We start from the raw sequence: 21,595 nt of genomic DNA on the forward strand, positions 1-21,595 counted from the left end.
ATTTTTTTACGAAGGCATCAACCAGATCCTCCCATGACTTGACGGAGCCCTTCGGCAGACCTCTCAACCAAGCTCTTGCCGAATCCTTTAAGTAAAGCTGCAAACATTGCATTGCCGCTATCTGGTTTCCTTTATGCAGGATCACGGTCTGTAGATAATCGTCTAACCAGGACCTCGACTCTTGCTGCCAATCGTATTTTGCAGCATCAGTGGGGGTAGGTTTGAACTTTTTGGGCGGCATCGTCTCCCGGATTTTGTAGCTTTAACAATCGGCTCCTCTTAATTCGCCATCGTATTCCTGGCTCTCTTCAAAATCATCACTATCATATTCTTCCCTCGTTGCTCGCCGTCGCCAAGCTTTGTCAATCCTGCTCTGGGTAATATCATCTCGAGCATCTCTCGAACGATGCCTGGAGCCACTAGCTTGGTGTGTAGGTTTCTCCTTCCGTGGAACAAGTTTGTCTCCGAGGATCGCGAGGCTTTCCAGAGCACCTCTATGAGCTTGTGCCATAGGACCTTCGGGTGCTGGTTGCTGATTGATCAAGTAAGCCGCGAGGTTAGCGGTTGCCCCTTCAACTGTCTTTGGTCTCAACATACCCGCAGTGTCCATAGTCATAAAAGATTTGGACAAGTTTGATGTTATTTCTCTTGCATCATCCTCCGAAAGTCGAGATAACCTTGAACGATGCCTCCCTGCACCTTGACTGCTTCAAGATGCCCTTGCATGTGAACCCATGCGACGCTCGCTAGATTGTTCGGCTGCCAGTAATCGCCGATTGAGATTGGCCTGCTCATTCAACAACCGTTCTCGATTCTTCTCCAAAATAGAACGATATGCATTAAGAGTTCCAACCGAAGTTCCGACAGGGAGCGGTGTATTGTCGGTTATGGCGGCCCGAGCTGCTTCCCACTCTTCCTCCGCGATAGTGTAATCGCTATCGTCATTACTGGCGCTGTTTTCTGAGTTAAGCCGTCTGCTGGCGCGTGGAGTGCGATCTCCTTCTTCTCTTCCTCCGTTCGTCGCGTTCCCTACGTTGAGTGTAGCATACACCTGGTGACACGCCATCCCCCAAGTGGCTATCCTGGCGGCGCTGTCGTTGCTTTCCTCTCCCGACGAATATCTGGCGCCGCAGACGAACGGTGTATCGCTTGATCCCAATCCATGTCTGGTGTCGCAGTTTAAGCAGTAGTACGAAGTCATATCGGATAACATAGAGTCATCGGATCCGACTGACATAGATGATATCGACTGAGGGGTTGATGGTGAGGAAGAATTCGTTGAGGCCGTCAAACCAGCTGATAGATCACTGATGAGGACGCGGTCGATCCTGCAATTGACGAAGATAGCTTCCTCGCTGATCTGGAGGCGAACGGCTCAGGCAGCCGAAGAATCCCTTCCGTGTTGATGTTGTAGTGAACACTTCCAAACGTCATGCCCAGGCCTCCTTGCAGATCCGAAAAGGCCGGGCGGGACGAGTCTCTATGCGGAGTAAACTCGAAGGACCCGAATCCAATCGAGTTCCCCGAGCTTGGTGACGAAGAAGTCGGCAAAGACATCGGCGGTGTTGACGAAGCTGCCGATGACATGATCGAAGCTGCCGATGCTGGGTCTTTTGCCAACAGGGTTCCCACAGACGGCGCCAATTGTCGAGGGTACTCCCCGGCAATGCCCTTCGTTTGGGGCTTAGGGTAGATGGAATCATGTAGGCTGACACGAGGCATCGGTTATCAAACAAGCGGGGAGAGCGATTTACCCAGGTTCGGGGCCCTCGATGAGGTAAAACCCTTACGTCCTGCCTGTCTTATCTTGATTATTGAAATATCGGGTTACAATGGGGTGCCGAAGGTTTCGACTATGATCTCGTCGAGAGACTAAGTTCTACGTTGACCTAGCTCTAGACTTGCGGTGGCTATGATTACTATGATTGTGTGTCCCTCGGCATATCCTCTCCTGTCCCTTATATAGTGAGCTAGGTCTCGAGAGATCTGTCCGGGTATGACTAGGTTACAAAGAGTCCTATGTCTAAACTTTCCTTGTTTCTTCGTCTTCTTGCCTTGCTTGTCAAGACTCCTCCCTTGGAACCGACATAGCGGCCCACCTTGGTCGATGGATATTCTTCATGGGCCCCTGGTTGGGCTGCAAGAGGTAGCGCAATACTAGTTACCCGAAGGGTAATGCCCACATCAGCTATGGTAGACATAATAGAAATGGATGGACAATATATAATGTTGTTTTCTATTCAATTTATTGTAAATGGTAAAGATCAGAGTTTATGCACTTCTTTGCGAAGTTTGTACTCAAATCGGTGCATTATTCTTGTAGATCTGATCACCATTACAAGAGACCAATTATGTCGTCTGTGATCAATTAAAATATGGAGTGTTGGTGTTGATTTGTCCTATGTTGCTTGGAAGTTAGAAACATCACAACACAAAATCACTACTATTTTGAGTTGTTTGGCATACTCTCGTGTACCAATAACAAAAGTTAGTAAAAAATGTAGATAATCTGCAAGTTAATCAATGAGATGCTACTTTGTCCAAATTGAAAATTGTCCTTTCCAATTGTGCAAGATAAAAACCCATTTATTCTGTGATAGGATAAAATAAGCATAATATTTCCAAAAGAAACGGTGTACTGACCTCTGTAACAATCAATTAGTTTTGAGATATTATCAACTTACATATTCAAGTGCGCAGTAAATACTAGCTTGAGCATTTTTGCATGTGTTACCTGTCATAAATTTAACATCTGCATTCATGCCCTATGGCGCCAATAATTTACATAAGATATGCAAGAGTTTAAATCTATGGTTGACATTATATGAAGCTTCTAGCAGCAACTTCAAGAATATTTTTTCTACTTATACTAAGATGTTATCTGATTTTATGTTGGTCGGTCTGTATATTTAAAGGATGCTCCATGTTGCTAGAGAACTAGAAAACAAAGCTATGCTAATCTGCTTATTTCACATTATCAGTTTGCCAATAGATACTATACTATCTACACCTTTTGTGTAATAATATGTTAATTTGGATGGAGATGGCTACCTAAAATCAACTGCTTAGTATCATCTATTTTGTTGAATCTTCATTTTCAGATTCCAAAATATTTTATGCATTGGTTTTGCCAAATTGCTCTGGATAGAATGATCTGTCTACATGCCCATGGCTTATACCGGTATAAGCAATTACGCTATGATATACTATTCATAATATCGCCGCCGCTGCCCATGCGATGTCGCCGCCCTTGCCCACGCGACGCCGGCCTCCGCCGCTCCTGCCCACGCGACGCCGGCCTCCGCCGCTGCCCACGCTTCCCCCAATTTGCTTGGTCATCAGCGCATCAAGGATTCCATCATCTTCATCCGTGCTGCAACCAAGGGCCCACCTGGCAGTGTCCAATGATGCTTGGCTCGCGAGCCAGCCCGAGCCAACCCGAGTTTTGGTAAAGCTCGAGCTGAGCTCACTTTTCCAGCTCGTGGGAGAAACGAGCCAGCCCGAGCCGAGCTGTTTTGCAGCGAGCTAAAGACTGGCTCGGCTCGAGCCCAGCCCGAGCTGGCTCGTGTCCAGCCTTAGTTGGAGGTGACGGCTATGGTTTTCTGCGAGGGTTGAATAGGGGAGGGGATGAATGGTGAGACGGGCGCGCGGAGGAGGCCAGCATGCTTATTGAAGCCGCGTGAGAAGAACCATGAATTCTAGTGCACTGGGTGAAGGATGTGGGATTCCACTGAAACATCTCTCGGATCTCTCTTCGCATGAATTTAGCCAAAACACAATTGAAAGAAAAAGTTGGTGTGCATTTTCTGGTTGGCAGCAAAGGGCATACAACCCATTTGCTGGCCCATGTCATTTTTGGATCTGTTCGACCGAGAGGAGCCTGTCCTTTTATTTTCAAGAATGATGGGGTGGAGGGGGGAGGGGGGAAACGTTCCCGCCTTGGCAGTCAGCCCATATGTACAAGGTGACAGGAGAAGGGATACAAGGGTTTTTGGGAATTACAACAGATCACGAGATGCAAGCAACGATTAGGGATTGAGCGTGTCGAGGGGCTCTAATCCGACAACCTTGAAATGCCAATGCCAAAGAGCAAGGTCATCACACACCCTTCTCAACACCGAGCTTATCGAGGGGGTTTTACCGTTGAAGACCATATCATTGCCGGCTTTCTACACAGACCAAAATAGCACCCCCAAACCCGTTGAGGAGGCGAGCTCAGTCACCCTCGTCACCGCTGATGCCGATGTTACCGTTTTATGGTTGTGTGGCATTGTTGCGGTCAGAAACCCACCGGCGAGCAACGACGGGCAACACAGTAGAGCCGGGAACAACTTAGGGCTGCGGCTGGCCCTGGTCCCTCCGAGCGACGGCCCGCAAAGCCTCTGGTACGCACGTCCGATGCTGGTGCAAGGGCGTGCCACCTGACCTATACCTGGTCAGGAAGGTGATGGAGATGCCTCGCTTAGTTTCCTGCATGGCATACACGTAAACATTAAATACGAGCCTCGATCGGCTCTCAGGTTGTCCTGTGAATCGGCTCAAGGAGCCGATCCACCCATGATTCGTACGAGGTGCACGAATATACGGTGGTCATGCTTGATCAGAATAAAGCTAAAACGATCTACGACGATTTAGGATTTTCACCGCATAATCGGATCATCCTACTCACGATTGGGCCTCGCGGTCACGTACGGTGATCGTAAGCCGATCCTAGACAAGGCCTAAAAACCAACACGAGGTTGATCCCCGGAACATCCTGTCTAGGGCTAGCAAACGACACCCTACGCGTCGCTGGATCCTCCAACCCTTTGTAAGGCCTAACTATTGCAGATATTAAACTAATCCTTGAAGAACAAGGAGCAACCGTAACGGATCGGATCTACTAAATAATGATCAAGCGGGGTGCCGCCCCTACACCTAAGATAGGTGTAAGGGCGGCTAGATGTATAAGGGTTGCACTACGACAGCATATGATACGAAGAACAATGCTAACCCTAACACATCTAAGATAACTACGTTGCTCGCCATCAAAAAGGCTTCAGTACGAGCAACGCATGAACAACGAAATAAGCTTGTGCTGCCTAGATCGCAAGCATGATGCTTACCGGAAGAAACCCTCGAGACGAAGGAGTTGGCGATGCGCCGAGATTGATTTGTGGTGAACGTTGGTTGTTGTTTATTTCATAAACCCTAGATACATATTTATAGTCCAGGGGACTTTCTAACGTGGGAATAATCCCCTCCGTGCACGAGACAAACTCTACCTAACCGACACGTATCCTACTATATTACAGATACACGGGCCAACTAGCCCAAACTTTGCATAACAGGCCGATTCACGTATTTCTTCCATGTATATTCTTCAAATCCATCTTGATTGCGGCCCACCTCTGACTCGGTCAAATCCTGGTGACAACACATGCCCCCCTGGTTTTGGAATTGATAATTCCAAAATCACTCTGCTTTTTCTTCGTCGGGTCATGTCGTGGCAGAGCAGAACCGCCGCAGTATCCTTCATCATGATGCCTTGTCTTCCCAGCCTCTCTGTAAAACTTAATAGCTTTAGCATCACCTCCTCGGAAACTGCAATGGCATTAAATCTCCACTAGGCTCCTCCTTATTTAACTGTACCGATTGATTAGCCCTCTTCATCCCCTTCCTCTGTTCTAGCTATCGGCACCAAAAAACCCTCTCCTTCCATAGCCATGTCGTCCTCTTCCTCCTCTTCCGTTTCTCTCCAATCCTCTTCCTCAAGCGAGTCGATTCCAGGGCACAACCAGATGGAGGCGTACAACCGGCGCGCTCCCAAGCATTGGGACGAGCGGGAGTGGGACTTCGATTTCGTGCCAGAGGGCGAGGACCTCGTCTGGTCAGATGGGGCCATGCCCCTAACTGACGGGGAGGATGACCTCCGGTTCCTGATTGACGGAGCGCTGGAGGCGGAGAGCGATGACAACGACCCTCCCTTCCGGGGCAAATTCACCTCCATCACCAAAGAAGAAGAAGAGGATGACGAAGATGAAGACATCTCCTCCGACACGAAGAAGGAACAGGAGGACGACACCTCCTCCGACGAACCGCCGCCAAAGCGCATCCGTGGCTGGGCTTGGTCAGATGAGGACGATGACGATGACGAAGAAGAAGCCTCCGCTGAAGGTTACAGTAGCAGCAACGAGGAACTCGTCGACAGCAGCAATGACGGCAGCTACCCCAGCGACGGCGAAGACAGCAACAGCCTTTAGAGTAGGGACCTACTAGCATAGGATTAGCAGTAGTAATTTGTTCCTTTTTGTTGAACAATCGGCTTCTCTTTGTAAGAAATCTTATTATCAATGAAAAACTTCCTTTGATTTTGCCGATGTCCTCTATGCTGATTTAGCCGATTTCTCCTCATCTGACTTTGTCGACTGTTGGCCTAATCAATGCTCAATGACTGATGGCAACGCATCGGTCTCTCACGATAATCTGCGAGACAGGCCAGTTCAGTCATCCCTCCAAGTTAGCCAGCTCCGCCGATGATGATAGCACTTGGTACAGCCGATCGCAGCAGGCCGGCTGTTTGGTCTTGAGCAGGTGTTTTTAAGAGAACCCTAGAACTGTCGCTGAATCAGCTTGGATGCTGAAACTGATAACTCTGTAACAAAAGCACCACTCTTCAGAACAGTTGCGATGTAGAGCCAGCCGATTCTAACCAAATTGGCTCTCCAGAGCCAAGAACCTTTCGGGCGAGTTGCCCCCCAAGCCTCATCCAAGGCGAGAACAGTGATGAATCAGCCAAATGCGTTACCATCGGCTTCCAAGTTATAATGCAGAACCAGCCGATTCCAACAAAATCGGCTCTCCAGAGCAAAGATTTTTCAGGGCGAGCTGCCCCCCGAGCTTCTTCAGCTCCCATCAAAATGCGGCAGGAAAGCTTACGCCCAAAGAACCGACACACTGAAAGGGTTCGGAAGATCAGCAAATCCGTTCCTTGAACTAAGAAACCTCAACTATAATGGCCTTCCGACTCCTCCTAGTTCAATCATCTTTGGCAGACTGATGCAACTTCCGGTGAGGATGTTTTGAATTTCCTGTGCCCTCCAAGACTCTGGACTTGTGAATTTCCTGTGCCCTCCAAGACTCTGGACGTAACAACCTCTGAAAGTGACATCGACCAAGCCGCCACCCTGGTCCACGCCAGACAAAAACGCTATAGCCGCTTGATTTGTCATCGGCTGTGCTCATGCTCCTAGGATAGGTATGCTCCCCTTGTTGGACTCACCCTTAACCTGATCTGCATGCTTACACTGGCACGGCTGAACTTGAAGACCTGCAGAAGGAGTTGGAGGTCTTGAGAAGGAATTCATCCAGTAGCCTCTCCTTGTAACTCAACAACTGCTCCATCGGGCTTCTGCTTATATCAGCTGTACCTCTTGAGTCGATGGCCATGCATCGGCTTTCTATTCTAAAGTCGATGTCTGTGCGTCGGCTGTATACCCGCTATGAGTATATTTTTTTTTACTGGCCGATTTTTCTAATCGGCCCCCAATGTTTCACTGCACACATGTTTGCACACATGTTCTTCTGCACATGTTCATCTGATTAGGTGCCCCCCGAGCCGAATCTGTCAGGGAACTGCAGATATCGGCTCTGTAATTTAGCCAAGGCACCGTATTTGCACGTCGGCTTCGGTAGGACCAATGTTGATTTTCCCTGACTCATCAGCCGACGTAAACCGCTGCCCAGTAGATCGACGTTGCATACAAGCAGAACATGTGGTGAGGATAATTTTGGCCGATTGCTGGAATCGGCCTCCATATTAATCGAAGCGCTCAATGAAGGTTTTGTAATGTTCCTTCATAGATCTTTGGGGCCGATCCCAAGGATCGGCCTCGCCACGTTTGCTCATCGGTTTGTTCTTGCTACATGGTCAGGCCAGTGGATAAGACCAGCTTAACCCTGCCCTTCGTCACGTCGATGTGATCGCAGTCGTCCAAATTGGGTGCCTCGCGTAATCCTGGAGCACTAAGCTCCGTCGGAAGGACGAGCACCATGTTTGTGCCAGCCGATGTCTCATCATCGGCTTTCCTTTGCTTGGGGCGCCACTCCATTTTCCGTGGTCGACCCTCTTTATCTAGGGTTCGCTGAATTTTCGCGGCCAGATCAGGCCGAGCCTTTCTTAGCGTGTGCAGGTATAACCTTTTGGCTTCCTCCAAGCCGCGCAATCGCTGAACCCTACGCTTTTGGGAACGGCTGAGTCCATCAGGGCACCACCTTGGTCGGTGGTACCTGTCTTCTTCTTCTTCTTCTCCCTCGTCTTCCAAATCCTCGAGATCTTCCATCCGAGGGGACTCAGCGCGTTTGCTTTGTGGTGGGAGAGGCCCTAGACGTTTGAACACGGACACATTAGCTGCATCCTTCCTCTTCTGTCTACATTTTGGGCAATTGCCGATTGTAGGCAATCGGCTCATTCCTGAATCCCAGCAGTGTCTGAAGAAGGGACAGTCCCAGTGCCTAGCCTCGTCATCTGGTTCCCTTGACTTTTCCTTGGCACGGCGCTCGTACTCCTCCTCATCGCGATCATGCCGACGATGTCTTCTGGCTTCTCCATCCAGACGATCTCTTTCATCATCGTCGCTGGATCATCGGCGTTGGCTATATTGACTCACATATTTGTTGAGGAGGTGATCAGAGAGAGGTCGCTAATATCTTATGTTCCTCACTTCTCCCTCTGTGACGTAGCGCTTGCCGTCGTGACGGAGCCGATCGCGTGGAGCGGCCTCCTCTGTGTCCTTGCTACGAGAGCAGCTGCCCTCATCTCCATCCTTGCCAGAGTGGTGCCCAGGTCCTACCATGTTGATACTGAACGAGGATCCTGGCTGGCAACCTTCAGGGTAAGTGCACTCCACCATGTTAACGGCGGGGAAGGGGTGAGTGTCAACCTTCATGGCGTACTGGTTGAAAATCAGGCGTCCTTGTTCTATTGCCATTTGGATCTGCTGACGCCACACCCTGCAGTCGTTGGTGGCATGTGAGACCGAGTTATGCCATTTGCAGTATGGCTTTCCGTTCAGCTCCTGAACCGTGGGGATTTTGAGGCCTTCGGGTATCTTCAACTGCTTTTCCTTGAGTAGGAGGTCGAAGATTTGCTCCGTTTTAGTCACGTCAAAATCGAACCCTCTGGGCGGACCTGGTGGCTTTACCCATTTGCAGGACACGGGGGTTGCCCCCCGAGTCCATTCAGCCACTGCTACCTCTTGATCTCCCGCAGAGCCTTCGTCTTCATCTGCCTCAACCAGGACTACAGCACGCTTGAATTTGTCCTGGTACAAGTCCGGATGGCGCTGTTCATATGCTGACAGTTTCTGAACCATGTGCGCCAGTGAAGGGTAGTCTGCTTGGAAGGCCATATCCTTGATTTGTGAGGCAAGGCCTACCACCGCCAACTCGATCGCTTCTTTTTCAGTCACACGAGCCGAATAACATCGGTTCCTCGATTTCGAAGCGCTGGATGTATTCTCGCCACGGTTTCTCCACGCTTCGACGTATCTAAGCTAGATCGGCAATGCCGGCCTCGAAGCTTCGAGTGAAACCGCATATGGAACTGTTCTTCCAATCGCTTCCAAGTCCGGATCGAGTCCGGTGGCAACGAAGTGTACCACCCGAAAGCCGATCCCGTGAGGGACTGTGCGAAGAACCTCACGCGTAGTGGATCCGACGCTGAGGCCGTTCCTAGTTGTGCCAAATATCGGCTCACATGCTCGATGGAGCTGGAACCATCTGATCCACTGAACTTGGAGAAGTCAGGGAGCCGATACTTGGGTGATAGCGGGACCAACTCGTATTCATCGGGGTACGGCTTGGAATAGCCGATTGTCCTCCTTTTCGGCACCATGCCGAACTGGTCCCTCAGGATCGTGCTGATCTGATCCGCGGTGCTGGCTGCAGGAGTCGAACTCGAAGATTCGCCGGGGTGGCGTACTTAGCCAGCCATGCTTGCTTTTCCAGCTCGAGCCAACTGCAGGAGCTGAGCTCCGGAGGTTCGTCGGGGTGGCATATTTAGCTAGCCACGTCTCGCTTCTCAAGATCTGTTGCCGACGTTCCTCCCCGCTTTTCTAGAAGTCCTCGCCGTCGCGGCTTTGGTTTGTGAGCGCCCAGTTACCGCAGTCTGGCACATATGTGCACATGTACCCGTGAGGGATCTACTTAGGCGCCTCATGCAAGAACTGGCAGTCACTAGGGTCACCACCGATCTTGTAGACGACGAATGCCGGTGAATTCGGCACTTCTGGTGCTGCCAACGCAAATGGCAGCGGTGGACGGGACTGGAGTGGCATCTCTCCTTGGTGTGTCTCGAGAGCTGGTCCTGACGGAGAGTATCGGTGCCTCATGATCTCCTGGATCACCCGAAGAGCGACACGCTCCAAAGTGTTCACCAGGTTCTCGAGTGGCGGTGCAGCGAGTGAGCCACCATGTAGTTAATCTCCCGACGGGGACCTGGTGCGCTCTTCGACGGGGCGACATGTGTCTATTCCATCGAGCGCACCATCAGCGAGAACCCCTTCCACCCGATGCCATGTGAACGGGTTCGTGAAAAGAGCCGATGAGGTCGGCATCGAGGATTGCTTTGACCTCGTCATACTTCTTCTTGAGCTCGTCTGGCCGATCCTCGTACGTGATCGGGTGCCGTCCGCCATCTCAGATGTAGATGGCGATGTGGTTGATGTCGAAGCTTGTCCCACCGGCGTGCTGAATGTGTTGCGGTCGAAACCCACCGGCGAGCAACGACGGGCAACACAAGAGAGCCGGGAACAACTTAGGGCTGCGGGCTGGCCCTGGTCCCTCCGAGCGACGGCCCGCAAAGCCTCCGGTACGCACGTCCGATGCTGGTGCAGTATGCGTGCCACCCGACCTATACCCGGTCAGAAGGTGATGGAGATGCCTCGCTTAGTTTCCTGCATGGCATACACGTAAACATTAAATACGAGCCTCGATCGGCTCTCAGGTTGTCCTGTGAATCGGCTCAAGGAGCCGATCCACCCATGATTCGTACGAGGTGCACGAATATATGGTGGTCCTGCTTGATCAGAATAAAGCTAAAACGATCTACGACGATTTAGGGTTTTCACCGCATAATCGGATCATCCTACTCACGATTGGGCCTCGCGGTCACGTACGGTGATCGTAAGCCGATCCTAGACAAGGCCTAAAAACCAACACGAGGTTGATCCCCGGAACATCCTGTCTAGGGCTAGCAAACGACACCCTACGCGTCGCTGGATCCTCCAACCCTTTGTAAGGCCTAACTATTGCAGATATTAAACTAATCCTTGAAGAACAAGGAGCAACCGTAACGGATCGGATCTATTAAATAATGATCAAGCGGGGTGCCGCCCCTACACCTAAGATAGGTGTAAGGGCGGCTAGATGTATAAGGGTTGCACTACGACAGCATATGATACGAAGAACAATGCTAACCCTAACACATCTAAGATAACTACGTTGCTCGCCATCAAAAAGGCTTCAGTACGAGCAACGCATGAACAACGAAATAAGCTTGTGCTGCCTAGATCGCAAGATGCGATCTAGGCAGCATGATGCTTACCGGAAGAAACCCTCGAGACGAAGGAGTTGGCGATGCGCCGAGATTGATTTGTGGTGAACGTTGGTTGTTGTTTATTTCATAAACCCTAGATACATATTTATAGTCCAGGGGACTTTCTAACGTGGGAATAATCCCCTCCGTGCACGAGACAAACTCTACCTAACCGACACGTATCCTACTATATTACAGATACACGGGCCAACTAGCCCAAACTTTGTATAACAGGCCGATTCACGTATTTCTTCCATGTATATTCTTCAAATCCATCTTGATTGCGGCCCACCTCTGACTCGGTCAAATCCTGGTGACAACAGGCATCACCGGGAAGTTTGAGGCGACGACTATGGTTTTTCAACGAAGGGTGAATAGGCGAGGGGCGAATGGTGAGACCATGCGCCCAAGAGAGCTTTGGAATGGGTGGATGATTCGGGAAATTCAGAAGTTAGAACACGGATAAGAAGGAAACATTGATCTCGACAACGATTTCTCCAAATGCATGAGTGATAATAAGAACACATGATAGGCAGACCCCCGCGTCGTCTCCCTGTGAGGCGGCTCGGGTGGATCCTCAGATCCACCGCCGCCGCACCCCTCCTCCACCACGCCCCCTCGCCGCCGCCGGCACGCGTCGACGGGCAAAGCCCGCCGGCGGCTGGTGGCGGCGGGACTCGTCCCCTGGCGCGCTGCAGCTCCCGTCCCCCCCCCCCCCGCCCACCCCGCTTCGCCCCTCCACCTCGGCCGTTGGCCGGCGACCGCGCTATGGTCCGTCGCTGCCCTCACGGAGCTCGCGCCGAGATGAGCTCCCCGCTCCAGTCCGGCCGCACGGCTGAAGCCCTCGCTCGTGCCGCCATGGGTCTTTTCTGCGCCCCGCATCCGACCCTCTCCGATGCGCAGGGACTAGGTCTCGGCCGGCGGCCATCCCTGCGGCCTCTCGGCTTGGCAGGTGGTGGAGCTTGCCGATCCTGCAGTGCACGGCAGCGCGGCTTCCCATTGAGGTGCGTCTCACGGGAGAAATCCTGCTCTGGTTTGTGCCATAGCCGTCCACGACGACGCTGTTTGGCGCCATTCAACCTCGTTGGGCGTGGTTGTGGAGATGCATTATGTCACCGCTTGCTACGGTTCCGAGCGAAAGCTCCGCGGCGACGGCGCCCACAGGCGCCGTTTTCCTTGTTGAAGGCGTCGCAAATGAACCAGGTGTTGCTTGTCCGGTGGCTGCATTTTGGGCTTGGTTGGTGCCCTCGACTTCAGCTCTTGTTGGTCGTGCAAAGCTTGGCTAAATCCGATGGTGATGGTTGTGGTTTTGTCGCGAGCTTCGTGTTCTGGTGCGGTCTCGGCTGATCGGCCCCCTTCGATGGCGCAGGTCGTCTCCCCACCTCGCAAAAGTGCTTGGGGCTGTCCCTTTGGCCGAGTTCACGATCAAGGTTCGTGGCGTTGGTGGAATCTCGGTCTTGCGATGCCCTTCGATTGCGTTGCAGAAACTCCTCGCAGTTCTAGCACTCAATCAGCCGCGCGAGCTTCTTGTTTGCATCGTTCTCTCGGCGGAGTAAGGCCCTTCGACTATGCCAGCTTCACTCGTTGATCCTCATATGCTCCTGGTTTGCCACCTTGTGGGATAGTCGTCATGCAAGCAGGTGGTGGTGCTGCAATCTGTAAAGTCTCGGGATTGTGATGCCCTTCGATAGCGCAGTGACACTCCTCGATGCATTTGCCTATGCCTGTCTTCCTGGTGATGGTCGTCGTGCGAGCACGCCCGGTTGTGCTTCTCAAGTGCACCTATTCCCCCACCCCCCTCCTCCTTGTTGTGTGTGTTGGTGTGTGTTTTTGTTTTGTCTTCCCTCAAGTTCCCCTATGTAAAATTCTGGTTCACTTGAACCCATCTTGTAATAGGCTGCAAAGCCTTATAGGCAAATGAATACAAATTCAGGTGGAGGGTCTTCTCCCTCCCCCGGTGACTATTCAAAAAAAATAAAAAAAAATAATAAGAACACATAAATTCAGGAGTATGCAGCGTCTCAGGTAAACCCAACGCAAATCTTACAACAAGAACCAGGAGAGCTTGAGATTCCGTAATTTTTTCTACACATTTCTCGCAGCTCTCAACAAATCTTACAACAAAACAAAGTAACAAACCCAACAAGATTTTGTGTAAATTTCGCTACAGGTTCAGGAACCTGGAGATGACCTCATCCTGCCTGACGGCGTCGTCGCAGCCGAAGTTGCCGAGATGGAAGCAGTGGCCCTGCCCGGCCACCTCCAGCACCTCCACCTCGCCGGCCCACCCGCTGGCCCTGAGCCCGTCGCAGTACGCGCGGCCGCGGTCGCGGCACACGTCCGTCTCCGCCAGGCACATGAGCACGCGCCCGCACGCCAGCGCCTCCATCGGCGGCGCGCCCGCCGCCAGCGGGTTGATCCAGGGGTCGTCGACGCCGCTCGTCCCGGGCCGCACCGCGCGCCACATCTTCACCACGTTCTCCGCCATCCCGGGGTCGCTGTCCTCCGACGGCACCTTGCCGTGGCCCAGGAAGTAGGGGTGGACCAGGAGGATGCCGCCGCTGATGCGCGCGCCGTGGGGCAGCACGCCCTCCTCCGCGCCGGCGCGCATCGCCAGGTGGTGCGCGATGTTGGCGCCCGCGCTCTCCCCGCCCAGCGACAGGCGGGAGAAGTCGCCGTGGTCGGTGAGCCAGGGCTCCTCGCCGGCGCCACCGCCGGGCGCGTGGGATGCCACCCAGGATAGCGCCTGCCACGAGTCGTCGTAGGCAGCCGGGAGCGGGTGCTCGGGCGCGATGCGGTAGTCGACGGAGACGACGATGGCCCCGGCGCGCGCGGCCAGGGAGGTGAGGTACCCGTGGAAGACGAAGTTGAAGGCGGTGTGGAGGACGAAGCCGCCGCCGTGGAAGTAGACGAGGATCGGGAGCTTCTTTCCGTCTGTGGCGGCGACGGGCGGGAGGTAGAGGCGGACGGCGACCTCGGGGGAGATGGTGTGGTCTTTCGAGGCGACGCCGGTGCCGGCGTCGGTGCAGGGCGGCACGGGGTCGGAGCCGAAGTAGCGCTCGACGCGGCCGCTCTTGAATATGCGGATGCAGTGCTCGATCTCGAGGACGACCTCCTCGTCGCTGGCGCCGGAGCCGGCCATGGGCGCGATTCTGGCTGGATGCGCGGTGGTTTGGTGGGGAATGAGTTGGCGGGTGAGTGGTTGTGCACTTCTTCTGTTTGGTTGGGCTTGGCCCACGTTGATGCCTGGTTGTTGGATCTCAACTCCTTCATTCGTTGACATTTTGTGGACAAGATTTGGACTTCAAAATAAAACAAGATCATTCCTGAATGATGATCACTATGCAAACTGTTGCGGAAATTTGATGAAATTACTCACATGTACAAAAGTAGATACTCTAGAATATACCATGGTTTAATTCGAACATCCGTTTTCTTTTGGTATTTCCTCTGGTTTTGAATATAAGGTCACTACTGTGCTAGAAATATAATTTGCACCTATATTAGGCCACTATCTCTTCCCAAAAATAGTTAATTAGATTCCTACATGGTATGATGTGGCTTAATGGAATAAATTGCATGCAACCATAAAGAAAGTGACTTCACATGCATTGTTTTAATTTGGCCGAGATTTTTCACATAATTATTAGTGCTATTTATTAATTGTCTTTTTATTGGTAGCTGAAAAATAAGGAAAACCAAAGGAATTCTAGTATATTCAAAGCTCATATTTTACTTTCATATTCTCAAAGAATGGGAAAAGGCCATAAATTGCCTACTAATACCCTAATTGCACCTTTACATTTGTTTCAACCTTGATGATTATGCTTTTTTAGGCTTCCATGTTTTTTTTTTCATGCGAATACATGCATTATACCCTATATAAAAGCTAATCAATTTAGGGCATTCCATATTAATTTGAGCACTGTAGATGAGCTAATTTCGCTCACTTTTCTTTGCTGCGTTGGGCGACACGTATATTGCCGCACGGTTATTTCCTTATTTACATCCGTAACTGCAAATACTTGATTTTTTTTGCTACTTATTACCTCCGGTGGTTTCCCGGTTGCCGGTCACCCTGAACCCATAAGAAAGAGGAAAAATATCCTCACCCGATTCCCCCACCGCTTTGATTAATATTATTCTCTAGAAAAGTCTCCTGCCGCTTTGTCCCTCTAGGATCTTCTCGATCTCCACCGCAGCTGGCCGGAGAGGACACGGCGGCGGCATGGGCTCCACTGCCGCAAGAGTCGAGGACTCGAGAATGGCATCAAGCGGCGGACGTCGGCGACGGCACCGTCGATCGACTCCGCCTCCAACGTCCCGCGCCAGGACTCGGAGAATAGCATCGAGCAGCAAACGTCGGCGACGGCTGTGCCGGTCGGATCCTTCTCCCACATCCCAATCATCGACGAGCCTTCCCTCATGCTGATTTGGCCGTCACGCGCCATCAGGAGGGACTTGGGGTAGGTATGGAGGTGGAGGACGAAGAGGTTCACCATGGCTGGAGTGGCAGGGAGCCCTTAGCTGGGGCGGACGCCGCCTACGAATTCCACAGCCGGGGAGCACGCAATGCCTTCTTTTCTCATCTCTTTCATCCAATCGCTTGCTTTTTTTATGATCTTTCGATCTGTTTTGGTCCAACAATGTTTCTCTCCAATTTCGTTTCCATTGATTCTGGTTTTCCTAAGTTTTTTTGTAGGTCCATCCCGGCAGCTGAATAAAACTTGCAGACAAAACTTTGGGATAGTGGACGGCAAGGCTGGTTGCGCAAACATGAACGACCAGGTGAGGTTGTTCGTTCCTTTTTTTTCCTTGCCTCCTGATCTCTTTCCCTCTCATTCCCCTCTATATTCTCCTCACCTATCTCATTTTTATTTACCTCTCTCTGGATCCGTCTAATTTTTGCGTTCCAAGCATGGCATAGAGCATCACCTCTAAATTATTATACGTGATGGATGAGAGAAGAGTAATTGTTCTCTTAATTTGCGAATAGCAAAGCAGGGAATTTTTTTCTTTTGTAAAAGTTACTTCTTGGAAAATTTGGGAGAAATGAGCTCATATTTATTTAAGGTAATACTAAAACAGTGGTAAAGGCATGTATATTTTTGTACTATTAATAGTGAATTCATGGAATGCGAATAAGCATGTGCAGAGAACTCCATTCAAACCATGTGCGTTACAGGAAAAGACATAGACTGAAGAGAAGTCATATGAATATATTGCTTTCTCTTACTACTTAATGGTCTCCTAATATATGAGAATGCTACCTCTAAATTATTATACGTGATGGATGAGAGAAGAGTAATTGTTCCCTTAATTTGTGAATAGCAAAGCAAGGAATTTTCTTTTGTAAAAGTTACTTCTTGGAAAATTTGGGAGAAATGAGCTCATATTTAAGGTAATACTAAAACAGTGGTAAAGGCATGTATATTTTGTACATCAATAGTGAATTCACGGATACGAATAAGCATGTGCAGAGAACTCAGTTCAAACTGTGTGAAGGAAAAGACATAAACTGAAGAGGAGTCATATGAATATATTGCTTTCTCTTACTACTTAATGGTCTCCTGATACATGAGAATGCTATAGAAATACTTCTTGGGAAGGTGAGTACAAAATGATAGATTATGTTTTAATTTTCTAATCTGTTAGCTTTCCCCAGTCTCATATTGAGTACAGATTGGATTCATTAGTTCTTCCTCCTTTCCTAAATGATTTATATCCATAAATTTTTATTTGAGTAGGAAGTTAGCCCCTTTGGTGACCATTTGGGTTACTTGATAGACCATGGTGACCTTACTACTCTCAGGAAAATGGATGATAGAAAAGGCAAGAAAATGTTCTGATTTTCATAAGAAATCATGAGAATATAAAATACCATGATTTTCATAAGAAATCATGAGAATATGTTGTATGTAATTGGCAGAAGAATATAGAAGTAAATCAAGTATTAATTTTTATTAAAGTTTGTGATATGTTACCAATGTTTGCAGTAGCTTCATCAATTTCGATATTCTATTTAGTTTTTCTCTATGGGTGACCTTCGGGTTTTTCTTGAGCGCATAGAAACAATAATGGTTGGAAGAATCATGAGTTAAGTTTTTTTTGCAACGTGTGTTTCGCATATAGTTCAGGGTTTCCGCAGGCTTTTTGGAGTATAGGTGAAATATCTCTGCAAGTGGGTGCTCCAGGTCCTGGTTCAATTCTGATGTTAGTTAATAAATAGAAATTCTTTGATGTCAGCAATTGTTATGCAGCATTCAGCCAGTAAAATGAAGCATCTGGTTTCCAATATCAGGTGTCTGAAGACGGCGAGTATTTTTCAGGTGCCGAAATTACTATGACCAATGTGTCGACTAGCATAATGTACAAAATCACTCTCATCTTTCTCTCAAGGGTTTTTAATTTGTCTGCATCTAAGCATTTAGTTCCATCCATGCAAGTTTTGGGTGGCACAAATAGTCTCTGTTATATCTGCTTAATAGAAGAGACATCTAGCTTAGTTGTGCACTTCACATCTTGTGATGTTCATAAAAGTGCAAGGGCATGTGTTTCCTTTTTCAGTACAGGTTAATCTTCACAGTTACATATTTTCACAGTAATCGATATTTACAAAAATAGTGTCTCATTCTGAGGTTGAAAAGCTATGGCAACCAGTCCATAACCATTATTTATCATGAAATTGCCTTATCCCGAAGTTACACTCATCAACTGGGTAACAAGCTATTCCGTAGTTGATGTTTTCAAATATTGGCTTATCTTTTATTTTATTTTCCCAGCTTACCAGTGCAAATCTGAAGGAATGGTATTCTTTTTGTCACTTCAGGACGAAGTCAAGACCCTTACTTTTGGTTGTGTACACAAATTGAAGATGAAGCTCTCGGCAAGTCTTAGTTCAGCTACATGATGTTCTTTCTTACATCTAAAAGGAGAGAACTTGAAGCTATTATGGTATGGCGCCATTGGTGCAAACTAAGAAAAACATCCTTTGTTCACATTGAAAGTTCAGATAATCTAACCTCACTTAAACCATGGCAGCGCCCCCGTGATGTGCTGCCAATTATTCACCTAGGAAAGCCTAGCACCACAAAACTACTCAGACACGTAAATCTCAGGGTTGATTTGATTATGTTTGGTGTTGGTTTTGGCTGCTCCGAATTGTTCTCTTTTCATTTTCCTTATGAACCATATTTCTTTCTTCTGCAGGTCCATGTAAGTGTGTGCCTTTGCCGGCGAGACCGGCCTCCTTCTTTCTCGCCTCCTCCAGTTCCACGCCGGCGTCGTGGTCTTCAAGATGTACTGGTGTACTGTATCCTCGACGCGCTGGCTCTTCTGCTGATACACGTCCAAGGCTAGATTTCATGGGCATTTTTTACGTGTTGCTGGGCCCATTGGGTTTTCAGGTCTCCTCTAGCACACACATGACACATGTATCAATTCACTCATAATTTATAAGTACAAAATTACAGCCTATGCTACGACATCAAACCCCCAGAGACGAAAAGATATCAGCTGCTGAATTCTCCTTCTTTGGTCCCTAGATAGCCCTACTTTTAGGCAAAGATGAACTTAGTTGTTGTTATGTCCGTGGTCCACTATTTTGTTTCCCTTTTCTCTATCCTATTTCAGTTTGATCAATGCAGGCAAAGATGAATCAGTTTGATCAATGCAACTTTCTATTCCTATGTCAGTGTTAATGTACATCGGGTGATGCAGAATTCCTATGTGTACAGCTTCCTACTTGCTTTTACCTCTTAATTCTTTTTACATATCTTGACAAGATACTGGGTACTCAAAAACAGTAGGACTGATAGTTACTGGGTTTTTCAAATCAATGCTATTGTACGGACAAGAGCAGTAGTTCTGGACTTTTGGCATCGAGAAACAGAAAATGTCAGTTCCTAGCAGATCTTGCTGTTTTAAACTAATCTCATAATCTGAACAGAGAATTTTCTAAATTGTTCAGCTACTGCCAGTGAGGAGAATGGGTACCAAAATCATTCATCACTGGACTAACATGTCACAAGGTTTTGAAGGCAATGCCGTTATACATATATGATGATCTACACAGTTCTAGGCATATCATTGCTACACAAAGAATGATACTACAACATAAAATCTTCAATTCTAGACTTGCTATTGGCAAATAGAGAGCGTTGATTATGTGATAAGTAAAAAGAGAAGTATATAAACCATACACCAAGAGCATGTAGTTACAGTCAGTTAACCATGACATAATATTTAGAAAATGGGAAGTAATTGGTAGCACATGAACACATACATTCAGGACCAACAGATTGCCCATCAAACACATCAAATCGGTAAGGGGAGCTAGCCATCTGAGAAAACGTGAAGTTGTGCAAGAGGGATGTGTACCTGCAAGTACAAGCCTTCTGCGCCTACAGAGTCAGCCTCGGCTCCTCTGAATCTGTGGCGGCCTTCTTGCGAAAGGCAGTGGGATAGATGGCATCGTGGTTATCGTCGCCGAGAATGCCGTTGTGGCAGATTAAGCTCCAGTACCGGCTCCGCTGCCCTGATGGTGAGTGACGGGACAGACCCTCAGCTTCTGGTGCTTCATGTCGCCGCCGATGTGTGGCCGCTTTCTCTTAGCAATGGCTGCAGGCATACAGGGGCACATAAGCTAGGTTTTAACTGCTAGATGCCAATAAAACTATAAAGACAATGAATCTGCAGTGCAGGCCATAGCGAGCATGACTCGCCTGTATCAATTGGCAGCTCCGGCGAACGGAATCGAGGAGCAGACTCGGCGGAAGTAGGCTCACGAGAGAGCAAGGAGAAAGGGGAACATAAGTGACATTTTTTTTTTGCAAACAGGTGTCCGCACCAGGAGTGCTGGGTATGCGCGTGTGTGTGTGAGATATACTGTGATGCTGCGTCCTTGCGGGTCAGCATGTGTGAAAAAAGTGAATAGGGTTGTGCTCTCAGCATGTGATTTCTGTAAATTAGCTAATGTATGTGTTTCAAACATTGAAAATCAAAATTATAATTTAAGATTACCTAAACAATTCTAGAAAATATAGAAATCTATTGATAAATTGCTTCCGCTAATTCTTGAATTCTGTTGACAAACCTAAAATATTTGTTTTTGTGATGCATGTCAAGTTTCTAAAACAATTACTCGATATATCTTCTAACAAATGTATCTTTTATGTATGTGAAAAGTAAGAATACTTATTCATTGCTTCTGCCATGGCTATCATATTCCTCAAATAGTTCTATTCCTGATAAATATATTGTTTTTCTTGCGTGAAAAATAAGAATGCTTATTTCAATCTAACAAACAAAGTTTCAGAAGCACACAACAATTTTCATAGAAAAATAAGTCTTATTGTGATACATTTCATTGGAAAACATGATCCATTTACAAGAGCAATGAATAGTCAGCAATAAAATGGATGTGCCTCATGTATGATAATTTGGTTTTTTACGGAAATTCTTGAATGCTTCACAGCGACGAACCCAGACGGCCGGACTCCGATGAACATGTAGAGTTCACCCCAGCTCTCGACTTTCATGCCTTACCATATGCAATATTGCCATGGCTTTCTGGTGCTGCCTCTTCTACTGTGTGCTTGAACCAGTCTACACTCACATCGATCAATGGCTTGATAGAAAGAAAGGAAACTTTTCTACCACAAATATCCACCGGCATTCTTCTAATGAAACGCTCTACACCTACAATCATACTTCAAACTGAAATAGATACCATTGTACACTCACGTAAAATATTTTAATGCAACGGGCGCGGCGTGCCGCCGCGCCAATGCTTCCTAGTAGTTCAATAAATTTTCTATGTTTTCACATGCAATCCTAGTCCCACTCTAGTGTTTCTCTATCCCTATACTTTTGGAATCTGCAATAAAGAGGCAGGTTGTCGTGGATGTTCTGATTCTAATGAATTGAGTAACAAGAGCTCAATTCATATGAATTTGGGTTATACCATTCCTTTGATCTAAAGACAGTCCACATGAGAAAATCTTAAGAGTGAAATCCTAC

At 48.5% G+C, this 21,595-nt stretch overlaps 1 protein-coding gene and 1 long non-coding RNA gene across 7 annotated transcripts; one reads left to right on the forward strand and one right to left on the reverse strand.

The window, feature by feature from the left end:
- Positions 1-13,550: 13,550 nt before the first annotated feature.
- On the reverse strand, positions 13,551-20,446 carry LOC127301885 (tuliposide A-converting enzyme 1, chloroplastic). Of its 2 annotated transcripts, none has more exons than XM_051332169.2 (3): positions 20,299-20,446; positions 19,955-20,194; positions 13,551-14,821 (listed from the first exon to the last, which is right to left on the reverse strand). In XM_051332169.2, exon 3 carries the CDS (start codon positions 14,715-14,717, stop codon positions 13,740-13,742), a length of 978 nt encoding a protein of 325 aa, XP_051188129.1. In that variant the 5' UTR covers positions 14,718-14,821; positions 19,955-20,194; positions 20,299-20,446; the 3' UTR covers positions 13,551-13,739. The 2 variants fall into 2 exon arrangements, with proteins under 2 accessions (XP_051188129.1, XP_051188128.1); XM_051332168.2 differs by having other exon boundaries at positions 13,551-14,877.
- LOC127301886 (uncharacterized) lies at positions 15,670-19,296 on the forward strand. Of its 5 annotated transcripts, none has more exons than XR_011745496.1 (4): positions 15,670-17,904; positions 18,358-18,529; positions 18,617-18,682; positions 18,785-19,296. It is a non-coding gene; the product is annotated as an uncharacterized lncRNA (long non-coding RNA). The 5 variants fall into 5 exon arrangements; XR_007852502.2 differs by having other exon boundaries at positions 15,673-17,904; positions 18,405-18,529; XR_007852501.2 differs by having other exon boundaries at positions 15,674-17,944; positions 18,405-18,529.
- Positions 20,447-21,595: the final 1,149 nt, after the last annotated feature.

This window comes from Lolium perenne, chromosome 5 (assembly GCF_019359855.2).
Source record: "Lolium perenne isolate Kyuss_39 chromosome 5, Kyuss_2.0, whole genome shotgun sequence".
Classification (NCBI taxonomy): Eukaryota; Viridiplantae; Streptophyta; class Magnoliopsida; order Poales; family Poaceae; genus Lolium; species Lolium perenne.

Coding starts and splice junctions, on each gene's coding strand:
- LOC127301885 (XM_051332168.2), bottom strand. CDS start 14,858: ATGTCAACGAATGAAGGAGTTGAGATCCAACAACCAGGCATCAACGTG.